The sequence below is a fragment of the Symphodus melops genome, assembly GCF_947650265.1.
Source record: "Symphodus melops genome assembly, chromosome: 17".
Classification (NCBI taxonomy): Eukaryota; Metazoa; Chordata; class Actinopteri; order Labriformes; family Labridae; genus Symphodus; species Symphodus melops.
In genome coordinates, this window is record NC_136707.1 from 512,578 (window position 1) to 537,506 (window position 24,929).

Sequence of the window (24,929 nt, forward strand, 5' to 3'; positions counted from 1 at the left end):
TTTTTTTCTGATCGGGTACCGGACGAGATCCGCAGGCGGCAAAATATATTACGAGGAACATCGTGAATTTAGAAAAGACTCAGAGTGAAGTTCCACTCGCAGCGCTCCGAAGAAAGACGCGGCGTGCTGCTCTTTTTGCCGCCTCATTGAAAAGAGCGGCTGACATGTTCCTCTCCCTCACTGAGCTCTGTGTGTCTCTTTATCTGCAGGGAGCAGAGCTGTTTTTAAACTGTCATTAAAATGTAAATGCAGATTTTTCCTTCCCATTACTGCTCGCTCGTTCTTCATCAGATCTCAGCTGCTGCGCTTCAGTCTGCAGGTGAAGAGTCGGCCGTGTTAATGGACTCCGTGTCGGGGCCACCTGAGCCTTTCGTGTGTTTGCATGAGCGGTCCTGATTACTGCACAGAGCAAACAGAGGCAGGAGGACGGACACAGACGAGACACTGTTAACTCAACGTGTGTGCACAAGGTGAGGCTGAGTCACCACGCCCACGCTGCGTCTTAGAATAACGTCTGCAGCGAGATCTTCACCCCGTCGTTGAGCACGGGGGAAAAAAACCAGAAGCAACATTAAAACTACAAACTGAAGTTCCTCCTGTCTCAAACAAAACAGCAGACTTTCTCATACCCCCCCAAAAAACCCAAAATCAAGTCCATCTTGTTTGAATGTCTCTGAGTGATGACGAGGGAGCATCTAGCACCACCCACCTGTCACTCAAAGAGGCCACGCCCCCTGATTCTACAGACGCCTGAACTGTTTTTCTAGAAGGCTGTAAACATCTATTTAATGGGGATTGACTCGCTTTTCTTTTCCAACCTCTAGTGGACACTCGAGGAACTGCAGTTTTAGGCACCAAGTTTCTCCTGGTGGTTGATGAAAGTCGGCTCAATACGACAAAGAAATCTCCAGAAATTAACTTGATGCCTCAGAAAAAAACCTCTTGTCCCGAGATAATAATGTACATAAGTGGAGGTGAGCTGGTTGTTTTCTCTCTCTCTCTTTTCTGTCTCTCTTCAGATCGATTCTTTTCTCTCCTCCCATGTGGTCAAACTAAGCTGCCTTCTCTGGGTGTCATATCGCAGCTCTGCCAGCAGGTGGCGCCTCACCGCAGAGATCTGCTGCTCCTCTCCGTGAGTCTTTATCGGCTCTCTTCACTCGGTGCAGCTCTGACTCAGTCGATGCTCTCGAGTGGAGAAGTGTTAGTTTGACATTTTCAGAGCTGACTCTTCATTTAGGGTTTTTTTTTTTTTTTTTTTTCAATCATGGAAACGGAGAGAAAATCCTCTGAGCTGAGACAGATGGACGGAGAGACGGAGACAGCAGGTGAGTGTGAAGGTGTGAACTCAATGCTTGATGGTTCTGACTGGCTGCATGACGCTCACAGTCTGTGTTTACGCTGTAAACTGTCAGATTCTTCATTTACAAAAACAAAGTGTGAAATGTTTGGAGTTATAATATCTTTATTAATATATAATATATATATATATATATAATATATTTCTTTATTCCCAAAGGGAGTTTTTTTTATTTTCTCTGGTTTCCAACATCGCAAGAAGCAACGAGCAAGGAAAGATACTTCAGCATCAGCCTTCCAGCTTGGTCCGGTTCTTGGTCAGGTTCTTGATCAGGTTCTTGATCTGGTTCTTGATCCGGTTCTTGGTCAGGTTCTTGATCCGGTTCTTGGTCAGGTTCTTGGTCCGGTTCTTGATCCAGTTCTTGGTCAGGTTCTTGATCCGGTTCTTGGTCAGGTTCTTGGTCAGGTTCTTGGTCAGGTTCTTGATCAGGTTCTTGATCCGGTTCTTGGTCAGGTTCTTGATCCGGTTCTTGGTCAGGTTCTTGGTCCGGTTCTTGATCTGGTTCTTGGTCAGGTTCTTGATCAGGTTCTTGGTCAGGTTCTTGATCTGGTTCTTGGTCAGGTTCTTGGTCCGGTTCTTGTTCAGGTTCTTGGTCAGGTTCTTGGTCCGGTTCTTGGTCAGGTTCTTGGTCAGGTTCTTGATCCAGTTCTTGGTCAGGTTCTTGATCCGGTTCTTGGTCAGGTTCTTGATCAGGTTCTTGGTCAGGTTCTTGGTCAGGTTCTTGATCAGGTTCTTGATCCGGTTCTTGGTCAGGTTCTTGATCCGGTTCTTGGTCAGGTTCTTGGTCCGGTTCTTGATCTGGTTCTTGGTCAGGTTCTTGATCAGGTTCTTGGTCAGGTTCTTGATCTGGTTCTTGGTCAGGTTCTTGGTCCGGTTCTTGTTCAGGTTCTTGGTCAGGTTCTTGTTCAGGTTCTTGGTCAGGTTCTTGGTCCGGTTCTTGGTCAGGTTCTTGATCAGGTTCTTGGTCCGGTGGTCACCAGAAACCTCCTGAATGGCTGTTTGTGTTTGTGCAGCTGATTCAGGGAGGATGATTGAAGTCTTTCACACGAGGTCGGCTAATTAAAAGACGATCTGACTCATCGCTCAGTGAGGGGGGGGGGGGGCTGTGTGTGGGAGTCTGCGTGGGGGGGGGGGGGTGATGTATATTTATTCTTCTTGAACCCCTCACCCTGCAGCCCCCTCCCATCCACGCTGAGCCTAAAATCTGTGAACGCACACCTCGCCCAGCTCCTGTTGACTTGACTGATCATCTCTGTCAGAGAGGAACCTTTGAGCAGGTCCGATTTAAACTAAATGTGTCCGTCTTGTTTCAGCGGAGGACGTCGTGTCCATGGCCGACTCGACGGTCACCATCGAGGACATCGAGGGAGAGCTGGGCAAAATCGGGCGAATACGAGACGTCCTCGTCCGGAGAGAGTCGGAGCTCCGATACATGTGAGATCCAACTCTTTGTTTGTGCAGGACTTAAAGGAGGAGTCCACGTGGCCCCGCCCTCTGGGCTCGCCGCCCTCACTGCAGGACGTCGTACGCACGTTTACTGTTCCACACACACACACACACACACACACAGCCTTCTTTTCATCCTTCCTGTTAATCATTTCTCTCTCTCTCTCTGTGGAGGATGGAGGTGGAGGAGCGAGGGCGTAAAACAGCGTAATGTGGCTGCACAATGAAACGGAGAAACTTCAGATTTTCCTCTTATTCACCAACATAATAGAAGAATAGAGACACACACACACACACACACACACACACACACACACACGCTGATGTTTCAGTGTCAGACGGTGAAATGAGTTCTGATACTTTCAGGTGTGATTCATAAACCGACTCTGACGTCTTCTCTCTAATAAAAACATCTCACACTCTGATATTTGTTTGCAGCGTGACGAAGGAAATGACCATGAGTCCACATCCTCCAGCTGGTTCAGAACACTTCTTCTAAATGGACTCGTTCACACTGACTGCGAGCTGACTTCCTGTCCTTTTGTTTTCCTCTCAGGATGGACGACATCCAGCTTTGCAAGGAAATCACGAGACTGAAGACGGAGCTGCAGAGACTCGTCTCCATTCCAGGTTAATATGATGAAACTTCCCGACAACCTGCCGACGTTTCAATCAGATATGAGAGCAGTTATCAGGTGAACAGGTGTTGCAGCGATGGAAGCGGGCAGTGGAACTGCTTCAGATAGAAGTGATTGTACCCGAGCTAAAAAGCCTCTGCATGTTTCTAATAAGCTCCAGCAGCAGAAAGCTGCTCAAACTAGGATCAATGTTGGAGATGCTTTTGAGACATGGAGAGAGGTGAGGTTGGTTTTTTGGTGTTTTCATGTGAAGCTGTTTGTTTGACTCCTGCACAGATAAAGAGAAGTCGAAGGAGGACAGGGAGCGAGAAGACGAGCTGCTGCAGCAGATCAACAAGCTGGTGGAGACCAGAGACTTCCTGGTGGACGACGTGGAGTTTGAACGGCTGAGGTGAGCCTCTCTGCTTTCTGTGCATCCTATCTGCAGAGCCTCGATCACGCCCCTGCAGAGCCTCGATCACGCGTCTGCAGAGCCTCGATCACGCGTCTGCAGAGCCTCGATCACTCCTCTGCAGAGCCTCGATCACTCCTCTGCAGAGCCTCGATCACGCGTCTGCAGAGCCTCGATCACTCCTCTGCAGAGCCTCGATCACTCCTCTGCAGAGCCTCGATCACGCGTCTGCAGAGCCTCGATCACACCTGTAGAGCCTCGATCACTCCCCTGCAGAGCCTCGATCACGCGTCTGCAGAGCCTCGATCACACCTGTAGAGCCTCGATCACTCCTCTGCAGAGTCTCGGTCACGCGTCTGCAGAGCCTCGATCACTCCTCTGCAGAGCCTCGATCACGCCCCCGCAGAGCCTCGATCGCGCCCCCGCAGAGCCTCGATCGCGCCCCCGCAGAGCCTCGGTCACGCCCCCGCAGAGCCTCGGTCACGCCCCCGCAGAGCCTCGGTCACGCCCCCGCAGAGCCTCGGTCACGCCCCCGCAGAGCCTCGGTCACGCCCCCGCAGAGCCTCGGTCACGCCCCCGCAGAGCCTCGATCACGCCCCCGCAGAGCCTCGGTCACGCGTCTGCAGAGCCTCGATCACGCCCCCGCAGAGCCTCTGTCACGCCCCCGCAGAGCCTCGATCAAGACTTTTTGTTTTTCTCCTCAGAGAACGAGAGGAGGACCGAGAGATAGCCGCCTTCTTACACTCCAAATTCCCATCGAAGTCACCTGTGAAAGGTGAGTTATGCTGCTCTTAGCCAATCAGCTGTTAGCAGTAGCTCATACTCGGCAGTAATTCACTTCATGTCCTGTCTTCTGTTTCAGGCGCAGTCGATGATCAAATTGTGGCGTCCAAATCTCAGCAGACATCGGCGCCGTTTGTTAGAAAAAGTGGACTCACGGCGATGAGTGACTGCTGCGGATTCAGCTGCTCCGTCATGTAACTGTGTGTGTGTGTGTGTGTGTGTGTGTGTGTGTGTGTGTGTGTGTGTGAGATGATGATGATGATGATGATGATGTTTGATACTGAATGTAAACCACATGATCATCTTCACTGAGAGAAAAGAATAAAAGAGAAACCTGAACGTGTTCTGGTGATTCTTCCACGTGGTCGGCCACATGTTGGTCACGCTGCAGGATATCAGCCTGTGAGAGAAGAGGGAGGCTTGACGGCTGTGGCTCAGTGGTTGTCCGTGACGACAATTCTCCTTCTCTTCCTGTTGTACAAAATGTCCCATCTGTTAACATGGAGGAGGCGGAGCTTGTAGCCTATACTGCAGGCAGCCAGTAGGGGGAGCGCCAAATGTTTTGGCTTCACTTTTGGGAAGCTGCGGTGTCATCCTTCTTTCTGCACACTCTTTGAGATGCACATCACTGCCATGACGTCACAACTCCAGATGAGTCACACAGCCGACTTAAAGGTGGCCTTAATTAAAACCACCTGACGGAGAAATCAGGACGTTTAACACGAGCTGCTCAAAACGCTGCTTTGGTCGAGATGTGTCAGAGAACGGTGATATCACGCTCTGCCAATCAGAGACTTCATGTTTCCTGACTTCTCTGGGAGCGAGTCTGGATCGATGGAAGGCTGCAGAGACCTGCTGTCGTCTCCTGATGTCAAATCCACTCTGACCAATCGAAACAGGGAGAGGACGAAATCCTGATTCTAGAATTAAATCAGTAAAAACAAAAAGAGAGAAAAAGGATTCAAACTTCACTCTCAGAGACTCGAGAGTTAGAGCACTTCTGCAGAAACATAGTTTGATACCCCTGCAGGTATTATTTTACAGCAAACATGGAGTTGCTGTCAGAAAGCAAACAGCGCCCCCTTGTGGCAGAACACCTAACAACACCATAAACTGTTCAGTACAATAAAAAAAAGAAATCCAAACCTCCAGGTTTTGTTTTTAGTTTTTTCTTTGTCTTTCAGGTCCAACATGATTAAAGGATGTAGAGGGAGGAGAGTGTGTCCATATAAAATGATGACACTCAATGACTGTGCTAGTTTATAATAATTTAATTTAATATTTAATTCAAGCTTCATAAGAACACAAAGCTTTCCTCGTGCACAGATGCATCCTCCCAGAATGCATCATGAGAGAGCAGTGTGAGCTGAGCGCAGAGACTCGGGCTGCCTGTGCGGGGAGCGCTTTCATTCATCTCCTCCACCGTGCGTCCTCTGCAGGGCTGCTTTCCCTTTAACGCGTGACGCAGCTCAACTGGTGCCCCACTTCGTGCGAGCAGCGGCAGTGTGCGGGATCTGCGGTCGGTGCGGGGACTGTCGGTGCTTCTGTGGAGCCTCAGCTGCCCTCGACATGGACTTTCTCCTGGGGAATCCGTTCAGCACGCCGGTGGGACAGCGCATCGGTGAGTTAGGGGGACAAACGCACTCACCGGGATTAGGATTGGTATAAAAGCCAAACGCTTCAGTCACCTTTACGCGGAATCATCACGCCTCCCTCACTCTTAATTCTCGCGAGGTTTCTTCTTCATTCTCATTTAAACAGATGATCAGTGCACGAGGTTTATATTACACATCGTTATTTGCATGAATGTTAAACATTTCGGGTTAAATTTAAGACTGACAGAGGAGCTTCAGGGTTGTGGTTTGAGTGACAGGTCTGCTCAGCAATCATCATGCAGAGGCGGGACTTCTCCGCCGTGATGTGCATCTGATTGGTTGAGTCAGTGTCTGTTTATCCTGCTATTAGCTGGGAGGGACGATCAGTGACCGACATCCTCCTGACCTAAATTAAATTCACATTCTTGATTTAGACACAATGACTGCACATGTGTTCTCTCCCACTGCTGGGAATTAAAGCAGAGTTATTAAAATGAGCTGCTACGGAAGCCGATAAATCACGATAACTGATCCAGACCGTTCAAATCCAGACATGCTGCTCATCTCTTAATCTAGTGAAATGTTTTTGCAGCTTTTGTTTCATTAGAAAATGTTTAAAATTCAGAATGTCGAGCTTCAATCTTTTACCTGCTACATGTTCAAATGATTCAGAATAAAAAGAGCAGTCATGATTTAATAAGGATCAGAAACACTTTATCAACTTTACTCATAAATAGAAATGTCTGTGCTGCGTCTTTATTTTAAAGCAGCGTTTGAATTGTTTGTGTCTCCACAGAGGGTGCGACCGGCTCCAGCCTGCCGTCAGAGGACTGGGCCCTCAACATGGAGATCTGTGACATGATCAACAGCTCAGAGGAAGGGTGTGTGTGTGTGTGTGTGTGTGTGTTATCCGTCCGCATCAAGCACAAACTCGTCCTCTGGAGGCTTCGTGCTTCTGACTGTTGAACATGTTTTCCTTTCAGACCCAGAGACGCCATCAGAGCCTTAAAGAAAAGGATTGTGGGAAACAAAAACTTCAAGGAGGTCATGCTGGCGCTCACTGTGAGTGTAAACTTCAATATGTTGCCATGGCAACTGAAGTGGAAGTCCTCGGCAGCTTGCACTGGAAACTTTAAATGATTAGTAATAAAGCGCAAATAATTTAATGTAGAGTGAATAATAAACTATAAATTATTTACTTCCTGAAATACATGTTATATTTGCTTGTCTTTATTTTTGTTCTTTGAATATAAAGTTCTGCGGATTCTCTAAATGATTTTAGGTTCTAGAGACCTGCGTGAAAAACTGCGGCTACCGGTTTCACATCCTGGTGACCACGCGGGATTTTGTAGAAGGAGTTCTGGTGCGGTCGATCATCCCGAGAAACAACCCACCTTTAATCCTTCACGACCGAGTGCTCAGCATCATACAGGTGAGAAATGCGGCGGGACGCGTTTGACGACTCTGTGGCTGCGTGGAGAAATAAATCCGGGTGTTGCTTTATTTGTTTCGTCTCATTGTTGTCACTTCAGTCTGTCTGTCAGTAATTTGTGGTTTTCTCTGGTTTAGGCGTGGGCCGATGCATTCCGAAGCTCGCCTGACCTGACGGGCGTGGTGTCTGTGTATGAGGACCTGCGGAGGAAAGGACTGGAGTTCCCCATGACAGAGCTGGATGGTTACACACCCGTCCAAGCCTCAAAGCCAGTACGTTAGTCAGAACACGTGGTTCGACAGCTTTAGTGTTACCTGGGACCTCTGGTGATGATGAAACCTAAAGTCAGTGTTTGGTGCGGTGCAGTCGCACTCAATGACACAGGTTTACACTTCAATCATATTTACGTACATTTCTTATCGATGAACATTGCTGTACTCTCTTTTTAAACTCTACAAAAGAGGAAATAATCTGCACCTCACGGTTTGCATGAGACAACGCCTTCATGTACACATCCATCCAATCTATCCTCAACATCTGGTATGCTTATAAACTCCTCTATTTCAGCCCTGCTCAGAACAGGCTGTTTCTGTGTCTGTAGCTTTAAATATGTAAATGAGCTGTGTCTGACCACGCCCCCTCTCTGGAAGGGCTCGGGTGTACTCACTGCTTTCTGGCTCCATGTCCTATTGTTTACGGTGAGAAGGCAGACTCAGAGGGCAGAACAAACACCTAGCTGTGGGAGTGTCACCCACCTGGGGGAGGGGCTACTGCCCTTTGTGATGTCATGAAGGGAACATCTCCAAACGGCCTGTTTGAGCACACATTTTCTGAAAAGTGGTCCCCTCTTAGCTTCAAGCATGGCTGCTGTTTCTCTGCTGGTGTTTGGGTTCTTCTTTTAATCTTTGGTGATTTCTCTCTCGGGTTATTTCTGCTCTCTAGACTGTTTCTGCAAACGGGCCTGTGGTCGCTACTCTTCCCGCTGGGCTCCTATCCTCCAAACCTTCAATCATCTCACCACAAACTGCCGAGCTCAAACTGGCCCTAGAAGGATCCAATGCCTTCACCCCCAGCCAGGTGAAAACAGACTGCAATTTATTCCTGTTTCTATCTGGTCGAAAATGTTTAAATACAAAGTTGAAATAGTTAGCAAAAAGTTGATGGAGGCAAAGTTATAGCCGTAGTAGCGGTTAAGTCGGCTTATGGGTAAAGAGCAGATTAAGTTAAACAATGAGGACTAATGAGTGAAAGTAGTTGGCTTATATTAAAGCTCATGGATAAGCACATAGAAGTCGTCTTCACATGGGCTAAAATGTGGTTTCATGACTTCTTCTTCGTCTATTTACTCAAAATCAATGTTTGCATTCTGAAATGTATCTGTGTTTACTCAGGCTTCATTTGTGACTCTCCAGGTTCAAACCCTCAAAGCTGAGCTGGGTGTGGTTCGAACCAACCTGACCATGATGTCAGACATGATGAGTCAGCTGGATCCGGTGACGGTTAAACAAGCAGACATGGAGCTGCTGGAGGTACAACCAAAAACAAAATGTGACCTAATCTACCCGTGAAAGTCCTCCCCATCATTTCTATTTACTTTCAGTGTGTCGCCCTTAACTGATCTCGCATCGTATACATTTTGTGTTGCATCTGGCCCCTCAACTCCCCCCCCACCCACACATTCTTTGTCCGGTTGTGTCATTAGCAGTTATACGCAGTGTGTAAGGAAATGCAGGAGAGAATAGTGAAGGTCGTCCCCAGACTCAGCGAGGAGAAGCTGATTGAAGAGCTGCTGGCGACTAACGATGAGATGAACACCACCTTTACCCGCTACCACAGGTTCTTTATCATTTTTATACCATCTTATTAAGAACTGAATATTTCCACAAGGGTTGTTGGAGCGATGCAGAGCTGGCTAAACACAGAAGCTACAGTGTCCACCACATGCAGAGCTGGCTAAACACAGAAGCTACAGTGTCCACCACATGCAGAGCTGGCTAAACACAGAAGCTACAGTGTCCACCACATGAAGAGCTGGCTAAACACAGAAGCTACAGTGTCCACCACATGCAGAGCTGGCTAAACACTGAAGCTACAGTGTCCACCACATGCAGAGCTGGCTAAACACTGAAGCTACAGTGTCCACCACATGCAGCGCTGGCTAAACACTGAAGCTACAGTGTCTCTACATGCAGAGCTGGCTAAACACTGAAGCTACAGTGTCCACCACATGCAGAGCTGGCTAAACACTGAAGCTACAGTGTCCACCACATGCAGCGCTGGCTAAACACTGAAGCTACAGTGTCTCTACATGCAGCGCTGGCTAAACACTGAAGCTACAGTGTCTCTACATGCAGAACTGGCTAAACACTGAAGCTACAGTGTCCACCACATGCAGAGCTGGCTAAACACTGAAGCTACAGTGTCCACCACATGCAGAGCTGGCTAAACACTGAAGCTACAGTGTCCACCACATGTGTGAGCATCCACTCTAGAGAGGAGGGCACTTTTTGCTCACGTCTAATCTCGTTCTGATGTTCACAGGTTTGAGAGAAGATTAACGAACGGTCAAGACGGCGCACAGAAGGTAAAGAACATGGCGACAAGTTTTGACCTGGTTTTTTATTCTTCTGTAAAGCTGCACATGCATCTTTATGAATCCTGGTTTTTAAATGATTTGTTGTTTTCTCTCAGAGCCATACATACGTCAACCTGATAGACGTCGATTTGACAGGAGAGTCTGGAGTTGCATCGATGTCCAACGACAGCTCGCTCAGCCACTCGAAATCAGACAGTTTGTCCAGTCAGATGGCGAGACTTAGTAAGTGTTCTAGTCTTTGTCACTACTCTTAATGTAGAGTGTATGCATGCCTCTACATGTGTTGTTTCTTTTTCTTTCAGGTACAAGTGAATCCGATGACACTTTATCACAGATGAAGATGAACATGCCAACTCAACAAAGACTAAGGTACAGAAACCATAGCAAGAGCTTCAGGAAGTGTTTTTGTTCCAACTGAGCTGAACAGAGACCGGACCCTTTTTTTGTGGCTCTGATTCCAGAAGTAGATTTCTTTATTCAAATCCTCAAATGACCAAAATACTCGCAACTATAAAACATTTGATGGAAAAACAGAGAAAAAGGCAACGGTACAAGATCGTGTATTTATTTCAGCTGTAATGGAACTACACATCCCACAATCCATTGCGTTTCCGACGAGACCCAACTTCCTTTCAACATTTAGTGATTTCGTGAGTTGAACATCAGTGGTAGCAGCTGACAGCCGAGGCCAGGCAGGGGTAGACGTTGCCATGGTAACAGCAGGCTCCACCAATCAGGGACATTGATGTGATGCTCTGGAATTATGGGTATTGGAGTTCATTTCCCCCAGATTGCGGATAAACCATTAGTATTGTTGCTTTCTTTGATTTGATTTGTCTAAGCTGAGGAACATGATGTTTATGAGAGCATCAGTGTTTACCTGTCGGGACACGTCGGATTATAAAGTTCGACTGAAACAAAAGAAACGTTTTTCTACGTTATTTTAAATCTATCACAGTGACAACAGCTGTTTTGTAGAGGTACATAATAATTGTTTTGGAGTTTAATGATCTCCTTCTAAATCCCCTTAAGAATTGGCAGAAGTGGATTTCACTGTTTGTAAACAGATTTTTTTTCACTTACATGGCAGCTAACCAAAATACAAATCTGGTGTTTCAGCGAGCGGAGTGAGGCGGCCGTGGACGGGCTGGCTCAGGCTCAGAACAGCAGACTACAGAACCCTGGAAAGGTATGCCTTTTAATTCTGTCTGAACACGATTTAACTGGTTTTATCTTTTGGCTTTTTGTCATCTTTAAAGTGACTTTGAGAGTAAAAGAATGTATGTGCCCAGAACTGTTAGTCGTTGCATTTACACCAACATGGTCAAAGAGTCTGAGGTTTTTTTGTATAACAGATGAGCTCAGTGAAAAGATGGATGGATGGATGGATGTAAAATTGGATGATTGGATGGATGGTTGGATTAAAGAATGGTCATCGGATGGATGGCTGGATGGATGCATAGTTGGATGAAGGAATGATAAGTCAGTTGGATGGAGGGATAGATCGATGGATGATTGGACAGTCCAGTGGATAGTTGGATTGTAATTTGGTTGGATGAATGGATGATGAAATCAAAGCCAAATTACAGCAAATGCGAGGTTTCTGCCATGAATAAATACTGAATTCACTGACTTATAAAAGATCTCTGGTTGACTTTTTCTATCTTTGTCTCTGTAACTGTTTTTCCTCCTTATTCAAATCTGTCTGTGCATGAAGGATGGCAGCCCAGCCTCCACCTGCAGCTCCTCTCCAAAGTTAGATTGGATGATTAAAAGGGGAATGGTGGGTGTGTGTGATGATTCCGCCTCTCCACTCCGTGTGTCTCTTGGTTTTGTCATGAAGAAGCAGATGAAGAGTTAAACGTCTTGTGGCGTGGGTCACTTTTGTTTGGCTCGTCATTTTGGGTTTCTGTGTTTGAGGACTGGATCATTGTGTTTTTGCATGCTTTCACACGTACTGAAGACGATTTGGATGTTTCTCAGTTCAAGTTTTTGTCTGTCCCCATTCTGAGCATGACGATGTTTGGGTCCTGATAAACCTCGTAGTTGTCGTACCGGGCTTGCCTTGCTTCCCGGCGTGTGGTTCTTCTTTTGTCGTAGTGGTTTGCTAGCTTTGTTACATCTCTCTCTATATCCATCCAAACTGACCATCCTGATGCTCTTCTTCCTGTCGCAGATTCCCATCACCCAGTCCAACGTTATGGATGATATTGAGCAATGGCTCGAGCTGGACGATGAGGTAAATGGCCGGATTACTAAATCAACAATCTTATGGTAAAACTTGATCACATAGTTATTCTGCTTAACAATTAAACTATAGTTCACTCAGCAGAAATAATAATAACTGATGGTGGAGGTAAGGCAGGTCGCCGGTTGATGATCCCTGTTCTAAGTCATCGATTGGTTGTCAACGCTATTGTTTTTTTAACATTTCTTTGGTTGACACTAAAATATATCTACAAGCAAGAAATTTGGTTCCACAAATTCATTTTTTCCATCAAGATATTTGGGGATTCTTTATCGTGTAGTCTAGCGCCATCATGAGGTCAAACTGTGAATTGATCCAGTACTTTAGCTCCACCCTTCTTATCTGTTGTGTTTGCATGCCCGCCTGTTATTCATTAGTCTCCACATTTAAGACAGCAGACTGAACTTTACACAGTTTCTATCACAGAAACATCCTCGTGGGTTCTTTAAAATGAAAACATGTCTGCTGTTTTCTGTTTCTGACCCAGTTTGACGACTTTGAGGATTCAGATGGTGTGACCAGTGAAGGTGAGAGTCTTTACACTTCCTGTTTTATAACTGATCTAAAGTCAGGGTTGGTTAATTTCCTCCAGATTTACTTTTTCAGATGTTGGTTGAAATAATAATTAGGTCCATCATCGGTAGCAGCGTGTAAGTCTGTAAATACTTCAACCAATGTCTTCCGAGTGTGTTTCTTAGATGAAGCCAACTCTCTGAAGCATCTGGAACTTTAAACAAAATCCCCAAAAGTTAAAGGCCGTGGCGTATTCAATCTTCCGACTGCCTTGTAATCCTACTTCGTTTAGTCGGGAGGACACGCTTCAGATATTTGATCAAATGTCGTCTCATCTAACGCAGCGTTTCTCCTCCTGCAGAGTTCGACAGGTTCTTGGCAGGAAGAGCCAAAGCAGCTGAACGCCTGCCGTCGCTGAGCGCCGCCTCGCAGGAAAACGACCACTCCGAGTCCTAAGCTGCACTTTTAACCCGCCACACTAACAGCACTCATGAAGCATCTGCTGAGAAGTGGAGATTACTTTTGAAGAAATGGTTCGATGGCACATTTCTCACACGAGGGAGATGTAACCCGCGTCTGAGGGAGGTTGTCATAGTTACTGCTATTTTCCGGGCCGGGGTGGAAGGCGTTTTTTTTTTTAACTGATAAATAATGATCCTCGCTCAAAGCGAGACGTGTTTTTAGCTGATGTTGTTACGAGGGTTTGTCTATGTGTTGAATGCAAACATTTGCACATTTTATAAGGTTACATTCCTGCTGTTGAAGGTGAGAATATTATTAAATAGATTCTGTATAATAACGCTGTAATATAAAATATATGTGAATGGAGAAACCTGTGGACGTAGCACACACTGTAAACTTGTATGTAAGAGGAGATCCGTAATGGAGTAGTTTGATGTCAGAGGAATCCGAAGTTTTTTGAATCCATCCTCCTCCTCTGGTGAAGACGTCTTACTTGAAGTTTAACAGAAGGTCGCGACAGGCGGCCATCTTAGATTAAACTGAAGCTTTTACCTGTACGTTTGTCTTTTGGTATTCTACTCTCAAGCTGAGCGTTAAGATTTCTTAAAGTTATCAAATAAACAGCTTTGCAGGCTCAGTACTGCTTCAATGTTTTAAACTGTTTCTGTTTATTTCTCACATTCACAGACTGACTGTTTGAACTTTGAAACGATTGGACCAGAACGTCAACATGTGCAGCTTTTAGCTAACGAACAAAACACAGATTTTCAAAATGCATCACAGAAAACAGCTTATTATAAAATTACATTATAGACTACTTGAATTTAAGTATCTGCACTTTTTATTTGACTCTGTCTTCCTGTGATAACGAGTACATTTTAGGGGTTTTCTCAAGAGCTCGACTTTTTTTTGTTTGTTTTTTGGGGATAAAAACTGTTGGTTTTTCACGATGCGGCGAAAATCGTTGTAAGAGATTACATTTTGTTTAGAGATTAAAGTCGTAGTCGTACAAGAAGGAATTTGCAATTTTAAGTAATGAAAGTCTACTCTGTATCTTTAAAGCCAAGGTACAAATAGTTTTCAGAATAAGTTATTAATCATACGAACAATGATTCAGAATAAACCTTGTGTGAAAGGAATTTACAAATTGCTGATAAAGATCTGAACCTTTGGGTTGCTGGTAGTCTAGTGGTTCACTCTTTAAGATCTTGAGAACACGACTTTAATATTAAGTGGTTATCCCTGAGAAACTGTATTAAATATAATGTATGGTTGAATGTCCTCTTCGGGCTGCCGTAGATTACTCAAACAAGCTCAAAGAGGATAAAAAGGGTCGACCTGTTTGTGTGTAGTCGGGTTAAATCTTTATTTTAACACAAAAAGAGTGTCTGTATTTAATGTATGTCGTTGTTTTAAGGTAAAAAAAAGGTTTAAAGTCGTTAGAAGTTGGAAAAAGGTCGAAATGTCGAAGTATAATCGGCAACAAGTTGCAGCTAAACCTGAGCCAGGGGGTAAATACTATACTGGATCCTGATTGGACAAAACAAGCCAACTGGCAAAATGTCTCTCATCTGATTGGTCCGTCATAGATACGCCCACGTGTTATATGACGTAGCCACGCCCAGTTTCTAGTGTTACACGCTGAGAGCTCGTGCGCGTTTGACAGCCTTGTGAAACTCTCAGTTTGACCGTCATGTCTCTCGGTAAAGCTGCCCGGGGTTTGGTGAAGCCTCTCCGGGGCGTCCTGCGGCCCTCGGCCCCGGCTCTGAACCGGAGCTTCGCCGCTGTCGCCGAAGCCCGAGCGGTGCTGGAGGGCGAGCTGGACGGTATCCGAGCGGCGGGGACGTGGAAGGCGGAGAGGATCATCACGTCGAAGCAGGGACCTCAGATCACCGTGGACGGCAGCCAGAGCGGTGAGTTTACGGTAACAGCCGTTATATTCACATAAACGTCAGAGAGCGGTCCGTGAACGCACCACGCACCATAACTACATATAATACGGTTTTAGTCACTTTGTTTGTTTGTTGACACATTCAGGAAGGCTTTATTTACATTTATAACAGTGTTTATAATGTTTCTTTTTGACACAGTTGTTATTTTCTCTTTAACTGCATTAAAAGAAATTTAAAGTTAAATGAACTTCCTGCTCTATATTGCTGACTTTAAGGTCACTTTTAAACTTTGAATTTAAAAAAAAGTGCTCTATATTTTGCAGTACAAGAAACAAAGCTCAGGTCTAATCATGTGTACTAATACTTTTTATTTAAAGGCTCCTTTTAAACACTCAGGGTCACATTTGGAAGCAGAGATTAAAAAACAACATATATCTATAAATTAACCTTTAAAGCACATTTACAGTGAGACTGTTGAGAAGACAGGAAGGAAAATAATCAGTGTTTTGAGATGAGATTTAAATGGAGAGGGAGTTCAAGAGGTGTGTGGGCGGGGGTCAGGCGGGTCAGGTGGGCGAGCGGGCGGTGGAGCCCACGGAGCTGCTGAAGGACGGGAGCGATGTGATGAAGGATCTTTATGTTTGTACAAGTCTTTATGTTTTTCCTCCTTTATTCACCTCGTTTGTCTTTTTGAAGCCGCAGCTGAAAAGCCCTTTTCTCCATGAAGAGTCTCGTGGTCGGAGCGTTCCTCTGAAGACAACATTTAGTCATCGCTTTTTCTTTTTTTTTTATTCACAACCTTGAAAAATCTTCAGGACGAAGGAGTCGGCTTCATCTTAGACCTTGAAGATTTATCCCAAGCTTACAGAGACGTGGACGAGGAATGCAAGCTCATATCCAGAGTGTCTGTGAAAGAAACCTGATTTAGTCAGAACATCATGAAGTCCCAGCTGCAGCCTGTCTGTCCCGTGTTTGTCGTCCTGCAGAGAGTCTGTGTTGTGTTTACGCTGCAGGGTGAAAGATCGACTCTGCAGCTTTATGATTGGCCCTCTGACTCCCCGACGTGACCTCTCATGTGTGAACGTGACTTTAATCCCAGGCATTGTCCCTGAGGAGAGACGCACCGAAACCCTTCCTGTGCTCTAATCTCTCTCTCTCTCTCTCTCTCTGTGTCTGTGTCTCTGTGTCTCTGTCTCTCTCTCTCTCTGTCTCTGTCTCTGTCTCTCTCTCTCTCTCTGTCTCTCTCTCTCTCTGTCTCTGTCTCTGTCTCTCTCTCTCTCTCCATCTCTCTCTGTCTCTCTCTGTCTCTCTCTCTGTCTCTGTCTCTGTCTCTCTCTCTCTCTCCATCTCTCTCTGTCTCTCTCTGTCTCTCTCTCCGTCTGTCTCTCTCTCTCTGTCTCTCTCTCCCTCTCTCTCTCTCTCCGTCTCTCTCTCTCTCTCTGTCTCTCTCTCCGTCTGTCTCTGTCTCTCTCTCTCTCTCTCTCCGTCTCTCTCTGTCTCTCTCTCCGTCTGTCTCTCTCTCTCTGTCTCTCTCTCCATCTCTCTCTGTCTCTCTCTCCGTCTGTCTCTCTCTCTCTGTCTCTCTCTCCGTCTCTCTCTGTCTCTCTCTCCGTCTGTCTCTCTCTCTCTGTCTCTGTCTCTCCCTCTCTCTCTGTGTCTGTCTCTCTCTCTCTCTCTCTCTCTCTCTCTCTCTCTGTCTCTCTGTCAGGGATTTTAAATTTCTGTGCTAACAACTACCTGGGACTGTCGAGTCACCCGGCCGTGGTGCAGGCGGGCATCGATGCTCTGAAAGCGTACGGGGCGGGGCTGAGCTCTGTCAGGTTCATCTGTGGCACACAGGTGAGATCATCTGGTCATGAAGTGAGTTTAACGGACTGGGCAGGTGAGTCTGTTTCTCAGCTGTCACTCGGGTCTGTTTCAGGATCTGCACAAGAACCTGGAGCAGAAGTTAGCTGAGTTTCACGAGCGAGAAGATTGCATCCTCTACGCCAGCTGTTTCGACGCCAACGCCGGACTGTTTGAGGTACGTGGAAGCAAGCGGCCGTCGATGAGGTTTGACTTTTCACTGGAACGCCGTCAAAGTTTAAAAGTCCGTCCTCTTAAATCCAGGTGTTACTCGGCCCGGACGACGCCGTTCTGTCCGACGAGCTGAACCACGCCTCCATCATCGATGGGATCCGTCTGTGCCGAGCGAAGAGGCTGCGCTACAAACACATGGACCTCGGCGACCTGGAGAACAAACTCAAAGAGTCTCAGGTGTGTGTGTGTGTGTGTGTGTGTGTGTCTAGCTGAGCTCAGTCTTAGAGAAAGGGGGAGGAGCTTAGACAGCCGGGCTTTTGTCTCGGGTCAGACCTGCTTCACATCCATGTAGAGAGGGAAGTCCAGGTGGTCGTAATTCACCTGCTCCCACACCTCAGATAAGCAGAAGAAAATGGACGACTGGATCCAGTTTCCAACATGCAGGAGCAGAACGCTGATCGATCAGACGTTTTTATGGCGAGCATGATAAACGCTCGCCATCGTCCGAGGCGTTCGACGCAGTGATTCAGAAGAGTTCATGCATTTTGAGTTTTGTAAAATGTAGTTGTCCCCGAGGTGACGAGGTCCGGTGAGGGTTCGAGTATTGATTGGACGATTATGTGACTCTCTGTTGTTTTTTGTCTCATCAGTCGTCTCGTATGCGCCTCGTCGTGACCGATGGCGTCTTCTCCATGGACGGAGACGTGGCTCCTCTAACGGGAATCTGTGACCTGGCTGAACAGTACGGAGCCATGGTGTTTATAGACGAATGCCACGCCACGGGCTTCCTGGGACCCCGGGGCAGGTGGGTGACCTCATCAAGGTCTCTCGTTACCATGACTACGAGATAGACTGATAAAAGCACTTCCTGGTTTTTTTTTTTCTTTCAGAGGGACAGACGAGCTCCTGGGAGTGATGGACCGCGTTCACATCGTTAACTCCACCCTGGGAAAAGCTCTGGGAGGAGCCGCCGGTACGACTCCGCCCCCTCTGCCTCTTTTAGCCTTTTTCACAGCGACGATGGCGGCACACTTTGTCCCCCGTGTCATGCAAACAGTCGACCGCGTGCTCGTGTCATATTCATACATGAAACACTTTTGTCTTTTAGGCGGTTACACAGTCGGCCCGAAGCCGCTCATCGACCTGCTGAGGCAGCGCTCCAGACCGTACCTGTTCTCCAACTCCCTCCCCCCTCCTGTGGTGGGCTGTGCCACCCAAGCCGTGGAGCTGCTGCTCGCCTCCAGCGAGATCGCACAGAGCATGAAGGCCAAAACCATGAGGTCAGTTCAACTTTGTTCATCTGCAACAAAACAAGACTGAAGCCGTTCATGTCGGCGTGCGAAGGAACGCCCACGTGCAGCCTGCAGGCCGACTCGTACCGCTGTGAGCTTCACTTCCTGGATGCAGAATCACTGAGCGTGCAGGAATGAACAGATGATGCTGAAACATGGAGCCTGTAATGGCACCTCTTTATTTTCCTCTCACAGAAGAAACCGCCTGATCGGATTGGTGTGAACGTGTCTTTATTTCCTGTTTTCCTCTCAGGTTCAGAAACAAGATGACGCAGGCCGGTTTCACCATCGCAGGCTCGGCTCACCCGATCTGTCCCGTGATGCTCGGCGACGCCCGGCTCGCCTCTGTGATGGCCGATGACATGTTGAAGCTCGGTGAGATCTCCTCAGCTCCTCCTGCCGTGAACATTTGGTGTGCATGAACGATCCGGAAAATATCACAAGCTCTGTAAACGTCTCTCTCCCCCTCCCCAGGCGTCTACGTCATCGGATTCTCCTTCCCAGTCGTCCCCAAGGGCAAAGCCAGAATCCGCGTTCAGATTTCTGCCGCCCACACAGAAGAAGACATCGACCACTGCGTCGACGCTTTCATCCAGACGGGAAGAAAACACGGAGTCGTCTCCTGAAAACCGCAGAGAGAGAGAGAGAGGAAGAAGGAAACGTGCTTTAAGTGTGAATTACTGAACCGAAGTGAACGCTCGCTCGTGCACACCTGCTGCCTGAAACTCGACGCCCGTGAACGCTTCCGATGGAATTATCAGTTACACTTTGTAGGTCAAATGATGTCATGTTAATTTAGTGTGCTGCTAAGCTGAATAAAACCCATTTGTTAACAAGTGTTGTTTGTTTTTGTAGGAGAAAAAGGAGCACGTTTAAATATGAGATGAAGCATAAAATGTTTCCCTTAATATTCTGATTTCTCATTTCTTGTGTCGGGGAAAATTCTGAGCAAAATTCGGGAAAAGCATCTTTTATCTCCCTCTGTCCCATTTTCCAAACTCGGTGCGGTTTCATCAGACGGCTGTTCATCAGTCTGGTTGTGCTCGAGGTTTCTGCTCCTTTGTTCTCATGACGGATGAACGTTGAGGCTTAGAAGACAAACGATAAGGTGTTTTCCATTATTAGATGAGTTACATAAACCTTTATTGATACAGCAACGGGGACATTTCTTACACGTCAGACTACATAAACATGGATTCAGGTCACTTTTGGTGGCAGTGTGAACAACCTTACATTCTCTTGAAGTTTCCTTTCATGAGGACTTTAACTTTTTGTTTCATGTCATAGACAACTTCATGCTACTCACAAGCTTTTATTTGACCACCTGCTCTTAATTAAGGAAATAAAATGGAGTGTAATCTTAACCATATTCTTCTACAAAGGTTAAAAGATGTGGTCACATTTAAGAAGATAATTATTGGTAAATCCAGTTAACACTCTTGTTCATTGTGAGCTGCCTTTAGATCAGTGTTAAAGTGTAAAAATGTGCATTTTAAGTGAGTTTAAAAGTTATAATTTGCTGCAGTTAAAACAGTTCTTTTGTTTTTGACACTCTTGTTCTTTTTCGCGCCATCTTTGCTAAGAAACGCCCCTTTTTTCAGAGACCTGCCTCTAAAAAACCTGCTTTGACCAATAGAAACAAACGGTAGAAGCTTTCAGCCAATCAGAGACCACGAGAGGGGCGGTGCTCAAAGCGACTCGCGCGAAACAGACAGGAAGGAATTGAGTTTTTCCCGCGAAACAGAGACGGAGGAAGCTCGCGCCTCGCAAGTCTCATCCAGCGTGTTTTTCACTTCAAACTTGGTGAACTTCTCGACTCTTCAGGTTTTTATTTTCTTCCTGGTGTTGTTTGTGAACTCTCCTGGATCAACATGTCCGGATTTGACGACCCGGGAGTTTATTACAGCGACAGTTTCGGAGGAGAGGGAGCCGGCGGGGACGAGGGCGGACTGAAGAGGACTCAGGTCAAGAAACGGTTCCGAGAGTTTCTCCGTCAGTTCAGGGAGGGCACCGACCGAACCGGATTCACCTATAAATACAGGTACGGGTTTTTTATGACGTGAAGTAACTCAGGGTAGCGTTTAAAAACACCAGAAGAAGAAACGAAGTCTGTTTAAAACCGGAAACCAAGCAGCTCATAATGACGTGTGTGATTAAAACAACACAAAATAATCTTTTATTTAAAGTTATGTACGTGATATAAAGAGTTAAGCCCATGTTTAAAGTCTGACGACACAAAAAGAAGCACGCTGTCCTCTGCAAGAACTTGTCAGGTTGCATTCTGGGAAATGTAGTGTGTAGCCTTGGCGTAACTTGACACATTTGATTGAACTCTGTTGTTTTTGTTCTCCTGCTTCTTTCTTTTTGTAGAAAATGGTTAAAATGTTGAGCATAAGAACTTTTGACTGTAGTTGTCGGGTTGATAAACTTTCATCAGGTGGACAAGAAAAAAAACAAGATCAGATGTTGAAGGTTGTGGGTTCGATGCCTTGCTCATCTGCAAAAAAAAAATTAGAAGGGGAAATATTAAAGAAAGATGAGCTGTTCATCAACATTAACAAGTTTGTGTTTTCCTTCCCAACCAGAGATGAGCTGAAGAGACACTACACCCTCGGGGAGTTCTGGGTGGAGGTGGAGATGGAGGACTTGGCGAGCTTCGACGAGGATCTGTCCGACTGTCTGTACAAGCTGCCGACTGAGAACCTGCCGCTGGTGCGTCTGAGACGAACGCCGTAATGAAACCCGACTCACTTCTCCGTGTTCCCCTTCCTCTAACTGCTCCGTCTGTTTTCCAGCTGGAGGAAGCTGCAAAGGAGGTGGCGGATGAAGTGACCCGCCCCCGGCCTGCAGGCGAGGAGACGGTTCAGGACATCCAGGTCATGTTGAAGAGCGACGCACATCACGCCTCCATCCGCGGCCTCAAGGTACCTGCACGCCACTTCGTGTGCGTCCCATTCAGAGCAGTGATGTTTGGTTTTATTTTAATCCGTGTTTTTCTCCTCCTGCAGTCGGAGCAGGTGTCTCGCCTGGTGAAGGTGCACGGCATCATCATTTCGGCCACCGCCGTGAGGGCGAAGGCCACCAAGGTGTGTCTGCAGTGTCGCGGCTGTCGTGGCGTCCTCAGTAACATCCCGCTGCCTCCGGGCCTGCAGGGCTACGCTCTGCCCCGCAAGTGCAACAAGTGAGTACGAGGCGCCGCACGCCATCAAGCTCCTGAACCCGTGTCCGCTGGTCCTGCTGAACTTCTGCTTCCTCTGCGTTGTTGTCCCCGCTGCTCTGTGGGATGGCGAGCGTTTTTTCATGTTTGACGTCTTTCTTCTGTCAGGGAGGACGCCGGGAGGGTGAAGTGCCCCGTGGATCCGTACTTCATCATCCCAGACCGCTGCGTGTGCGTCGACTTTCAGACGCTCCGCCTTCAGGAGTCTCCTGACGCTGTCCCCCACGGCGAGATGCCCCGACACCTGCAGATCTACTGCGACAGGTGAGGACGCTGTCGCCATGGAGACAACAAAAAAAGATTTGAGAGATTATTTTCTTCACTCACACTCGACCTCTTCTTCCTCTCGCAGGTATCTGTGCGATCGCGTCGTCCCGGGAAACCGAGTGACCATCGTGGGAATCTTCTCCATTAAAAAGATGGCGGTGAAGACCGGCGGCAAAGACAAAAGTGCGGGCGTGGGCATCCGGACGTCTTACCTGCGCGTGGTCGGCATCCAGGTGGACACGGAGGGAACAGGTGAAGAAGAAGAAGAACACTTGATCGTGATTTCAGCGTTTAGGGGATTTTAACCCGGTTTGCCGCTGTTTCTCTTCTAGGTCGCGGTGCGACAGGATCCGTCTCGCCACAGGAAGAGGAGGAGCTCCGGGCGCTCGCCGCCACTCCGGACATCTACGACTCCCTGGCTCGATCCGTCGCTCCCTCCATCTACGGCAGCGACGATCTGAAGAAAGCCATCACCTGCCTGCTGTTTGGAGGCTCGAGGAAGAGGTGAGACGGGACAGAGCAGCTTCAGATAAAGAACTACATTTCCCAGCAGCCCCCGCCATCGGCTCACTGAGTCAACTTTTCCGTCCTCGCAGGCTTCCTGACGGTCTCACTCGCAGAGGAGACATCAACCTGCTGATGCTGGGAGACCCGGGTACCGCCAAATCTCAGCTGCTGAAGTTCGTGGAGAGGTGTTCGCCAATCGGGGTAAAGACGGCGCCCGGCGAGCACGTGTCCGCTGCGTTTTAAGGGAACGTTCTGGTTGTATTCACGTTGGGTTCGTGTCCTTCAGGTGTACACGTCGGGGAAAGGAAGCAGCGCCGCCGGGTTGACCGCCTCGGTGATGAGAGACCCGGCCACTCGCGGCTTCATCATGGAGGGCGGAGCTATGGTGCTGGCTGACGGCGGGGTCGTGTGCATCGACGAGTTCGACAAGGTGAGAAGTCGTCGAGATGGCGGCGAGGGGCGGCGGATTTGAGCGCCCGGCGAGCTCACGCTTCTTTTGTTCTTCTTCAGATGAGAGAGGACGACCGCGTGGCGATCCACGAAGCCATGGAGCAGCAGACCATCTCCATCGCCAAGGTACGACACGGGGCTTTTATTTTGAAAAAACTCGCTTGTGGTTAACCGACACGCTGACTCCTCCCCTTCCTCCTCCTCCTCAGGCGGGCATCACCACCACCCTGAACTCCCGCTGCTCTGTGCTCGCCGCAGCCAACTCGGTGTTCGGCCGCTGGGACGACACGAAGGGCGAGGACAACATCGACTTCATGCCGACCATCTTGTCTCGCTTCGACATGATCTTCATCATCAAAGACCAGCACGACCAGCAGAGAGACATGGTGAGGCCGCACGCCGCCGCCGCCGCCACAACTTCCCTGCTTGAAATGTGTGTGAGACGATTTTAAAAAACATGCTCGTCCGTTTGCAGACGCTGGCTCGCCACGTGATGAACGTCCACCTGAGCGCTCAGACGCAGACTGAAGGCGTGGAGGGCGAGATCCCGCTCGCCACCTTCAAGAAGTACATCGCCTACGCCAGAGTGTGAGCGTCTTACCGTGACTCTTGTGACGACACGAGAAGTTCTCGCCGCTTCTCGTTCACGCTCGACTCACCGATGATGGGTTTTTTTTCTTCGCAGTAAATCCGGTCCGCGTCTTTCTGCCGCCGCCGCGGAGAAACTGAAGAACAGATACGTGGTGATGAGGAGCGGGGCGAGGGAGCACGAGAGAGAGACGGACAAAAGGCCGTCCATCCCCATCACCGTCAGGTACGTCAACGTTTTAAAACCAAACGATGGAGAAATGGCGCCGGGTCCAAACGGCGTGCTGCGTCACACCATCGGATGAGCCCGTGTGGTTAAATATGTCTCTCTGCGTCTCTCGTCCTCAGGCAGCTGGAGGCCGTCATCCGCATCGCCGAGTCGTTGGCGAAGATGAAGCTGCAGGCGGTCGCCGGAGAGGAGGAAGTGGACGAGGCCCTGCGTCTCTTCCAGGTGTCCACGCTGGACGCCGCTCTGTCCGGTAGCCTATCAGGTGTGTTTTTCACTTCCTGACTGTTTCAGTGTATCGACCCTGAATCTACGAGGTTAAAACAGAACGCCAGGAAGGCGTAACCTCGCCATCTGAGACGAGGCGGAGTCAAAAATGCTTTCAAGGACGAGTCCTTGGTCTGCGTTCGTCTCGTCCAATCGCTGAAGAGTCCCTGTGATGACTTCCTGTTCTTAACGTGTCTCCTCAGGCGCCGAGGGCTTCACGTCTCAGGAGGATCAGGAAATGATCTCACGCGTCGAGAAGCAGCTGAAGAGACGCTTCGCCATCGGCTCGCAGGTGTCCGAGCACAGCATCGTCCAAGACTTCACCAAACAGGTCAGTGTGTGTGTGTGGAGGCGGAGTTACAGTGTGGAGGCGGAGCTACAGTGTGGAGGCGGAGCTATTAAAGTCGGCTGATTCTTTGAGTTCTAACTTCTTCTCGTCGTCTCTCGCAGAAATATCCGGAACACGCCATCCACAAAGTCCTGCACCTGATGCTGCGGCGCGGCGAGCTGCAGCACCGCATGCAGAGGAAAGTCCTCTACAGGGTCAAGTAAGGGGGGGCGTGTCCGAGCCGCGGCGTCCTTCACCTTGTTCCATGTAAATAGTTTTGTTCTGCTGACGACACACGACGTTTAAAAACATGTAAAACTCTGAATAAAGATGTAAAATATTTCAAATCAAACCGGCTCACTTCCTGTTTGTTCTGCTTCATAAAGATCCGTTTCCACCGGTTCAGTTCGGTACC

The 24,929-nt window shown here is 47.9% G+C and overlaps 4 protein-coding genes across 7 annotated transcripts; all 4 read left to right on the forward strand.

The window, feature by feature from the left end:
* The first annotated feature begins 185 nt into the window (after positions 1-185).
* Positions 186-4,853, forward strand: LOC306838238 (bMERB domain-containing protein 1). Its single transcript, XM_079366319.1, has 8 exons — positions 186-242; positions 313-470; positions 1,085-1,325; positions 2,671-2,791; positions 3,360-3,433; positions 3,718-3,832; positions 4,537-4,607; positions 4,695-4,853. The coding sequence occupies exons 3-8, from the start codon at positions 1,265-1,267 to the stop codon at positions 4,811-4,813; spliced, it is 561 nt and encodes a 186-aa protein (XP_079222445.1). The 5' UTR covers positions 186-242; positions 313-470; positions 1,085-1,264; the 3' UTR covers positions 4,814-4,853.
* Positions 4,854-5,956: 1,103 nt separating this feature from the next.
* Positions 5,957-14,119, forward strand: tom1 (target of myb1 membrane trafficking protein). Of its 4 annotated transcripts, none has more exons than XM_079366297.1 (16): positions 5,957-6,236; positions 7,007-7,091; positions 7,194-7,272; positions 7,493-7,642; positions 7,780-7,914; positions 8,585-8,719; positions 9,055-9,171; positions 9,348-9,478; positions 10,184-10,226; positions 10,334-10,460; positions 10,541-10,607; positions 11,358-11,427; positions 11,956-12,021; positions 12,415-12,477; positions 12,974-13,013; positions 13,361-14,119. In XM_079366297.1, the coding sequence occupies exons 1-16, from the start codon at positions 6,185-6,187 to the stop codon at positions 13,453-13,455; spliced, it is 1,455 nt and encodes a 484-aa protein (XP_079222423.1). In that variant the 5' UTR covers positions 5,957-6,184; the 3' UTR covers positions 13,456-14,119. The 4 variants fall into 4 exon arrangements, with proteins under 4 accessions (XP_079222423.1, XP_079222422.1, XP_079222425.1 ...); XM_079366296.1 differs by having other exon boundaries at positions 5,958-6,236; positions 9,345-9,478; XM_079366299.1 differs by lacking the exon at positions 8,585-8,719 and having other exon boundaries at positions 5,958-6,236; positions 9,345-9,478.
* Positions 14,120-15,049: 930 nt separating this feature from the next.
* gcat (glycine C-acetyltransferase) lies at positions 15,050-19,500 on the forward strand. The gene is made up of 9 exons (XM_079366301.1): positions 15,050-15,374; positions 17,062-17,192; positions 17,275-17,376; positions 17,463-17,609; positions 18,023-18,177; positions 18,263-18,345; positions 18,481-18,652; positions 18,918-19,039; positions 19,139-19,500. Exons 1-9 carry the CDS (start codon positions 15,155-15,157, stop codon positions 19,288-19,290), a joined length of 1,284 nt encoding a protein of 427 aa, XP_079222427.1. The 5' UTR covers positions 15,050-15,154; the 3' UTR covers positions 19,291-19,500.
* An 867-nt stretch (positions 19,501-20,367) lies between these two features.
* Positions 20,368-24,860, forward strand: mcm5 (minichromosome maintenance complex component 5). Its single transcript, XM_079366282.1, has 16 exons — positions 20,368-20,705; positions 21,250-21,376; positions 21,460-21,588; positions 21,673-21,845; positions 21,990-22,145; positions 22,234-22,400; positions 22,481-22,652; positions 22,745-22,856; positions 22,942-23,085; positions 23,166-23,231; positions 23,315-23,491; positions 23,581-23,693; positions 23,791-23,919; positions 24,042-24,184; positions 24,390-24,517; positions 24,637-24,860. Exons 1-16 carry the CDS (start codon positions 20,536-20,538, stop codon positions 24,736-24,738), a joined length of 2,208 nt encoding a protein of 735 aa, XP_079222408.1. The 5' UTR covers positions 20,368-20,535; the 3' UTR covers positions 24,739-24,860.
* Positions 24,861-24,929: the final 69 nt, after the last annotated feature.

Bases quoted from the DNA above. Each gene is read 5' to 3' on its own strand.
- LOC306838238 (XM_079366319.1), top strand. From the start codon at position 1,265: ATGGAAACGGAGAGAAAATCCTCTGAGCTGAGACAGATGGACGGAGAG. The intron at 1,326-2,670 runs GTGAGTGTGAAG...GTCTTGTTTCAG, and splicing joins CGGAGAGACGGAGACAGCAG to CGGAGGACGTCGTGTCCATG. The intron at 3,833-4,536 runs GTGAGCCTCTCT...TTTTCTCCTCAG, and splicing joins GTGGAGTTTGAACGGCTGAG to AGAACGAGAGGAGGACCGAG.
- tom1 (XM_079366296.1), top strand. From the start codon at position 6,185: ATGGACTTTCTCCTGGGGAATCCGTTCAGCACGCCGGTGGGACAGCGC. The intron at 7,092-7,193 runs GTGTGTGTGTGT...TTTTCCTTTCAG, and splicing joins ATCAACAGCTCAGAGGAAGG to ACCCAGAGACGCCATCAGAG. The intron at 11,428-11,955 runs GTATGCCTTTTA...CTGTGCATGAAG, and splicing joins GACTACAGAACCCTGGAAAG to GATGGCAGCCCAGCCTCCAC.
- gcat (XM_079366301.1), top strand. From the start codon at position 15,155: ATGTCTCTCGGTAAAGCTGCCCGGGGTTTGGTGAAGCCTCTCCGGGGC. The intron at 15,375-17,061 runs GTGAGTTTACGG...TCTCTCTGTCAG, and splicing joins CGTGGACGGCAGCCAGAGCG to GGATTTTAAATTTCTGTGCT. The intron at 19,040-19,138 runs GTGAGATCTCCT...CCCCCTCCCCAG, and splicing joins CGATGACATGTTGAAGCTCG to GCGTCTACGTCATCGGATTC.
- mcm5 (XM_079366282.1), top strand. From the start codon at position 20,536: ATGTCCGGATTTGACGACCCGGGAGTTTATTACAGCGACAGTTTCGGA. The intron at 21,589-21,672 runs GTACCTGCACGC...CTCCTCCTGCAG, and splicing joins CCTCCATCCGCGGCCTCAAG to TCGGAGCAGGTGTCTCGCCT. The intron at 22,857-22,941 runs GTAAAGACGGCG...CGTGTCCTTCAG, and splicing joins AGAGGTGTTCGCCAATCGGG to GTGTACACGTCGGGGAAAGG.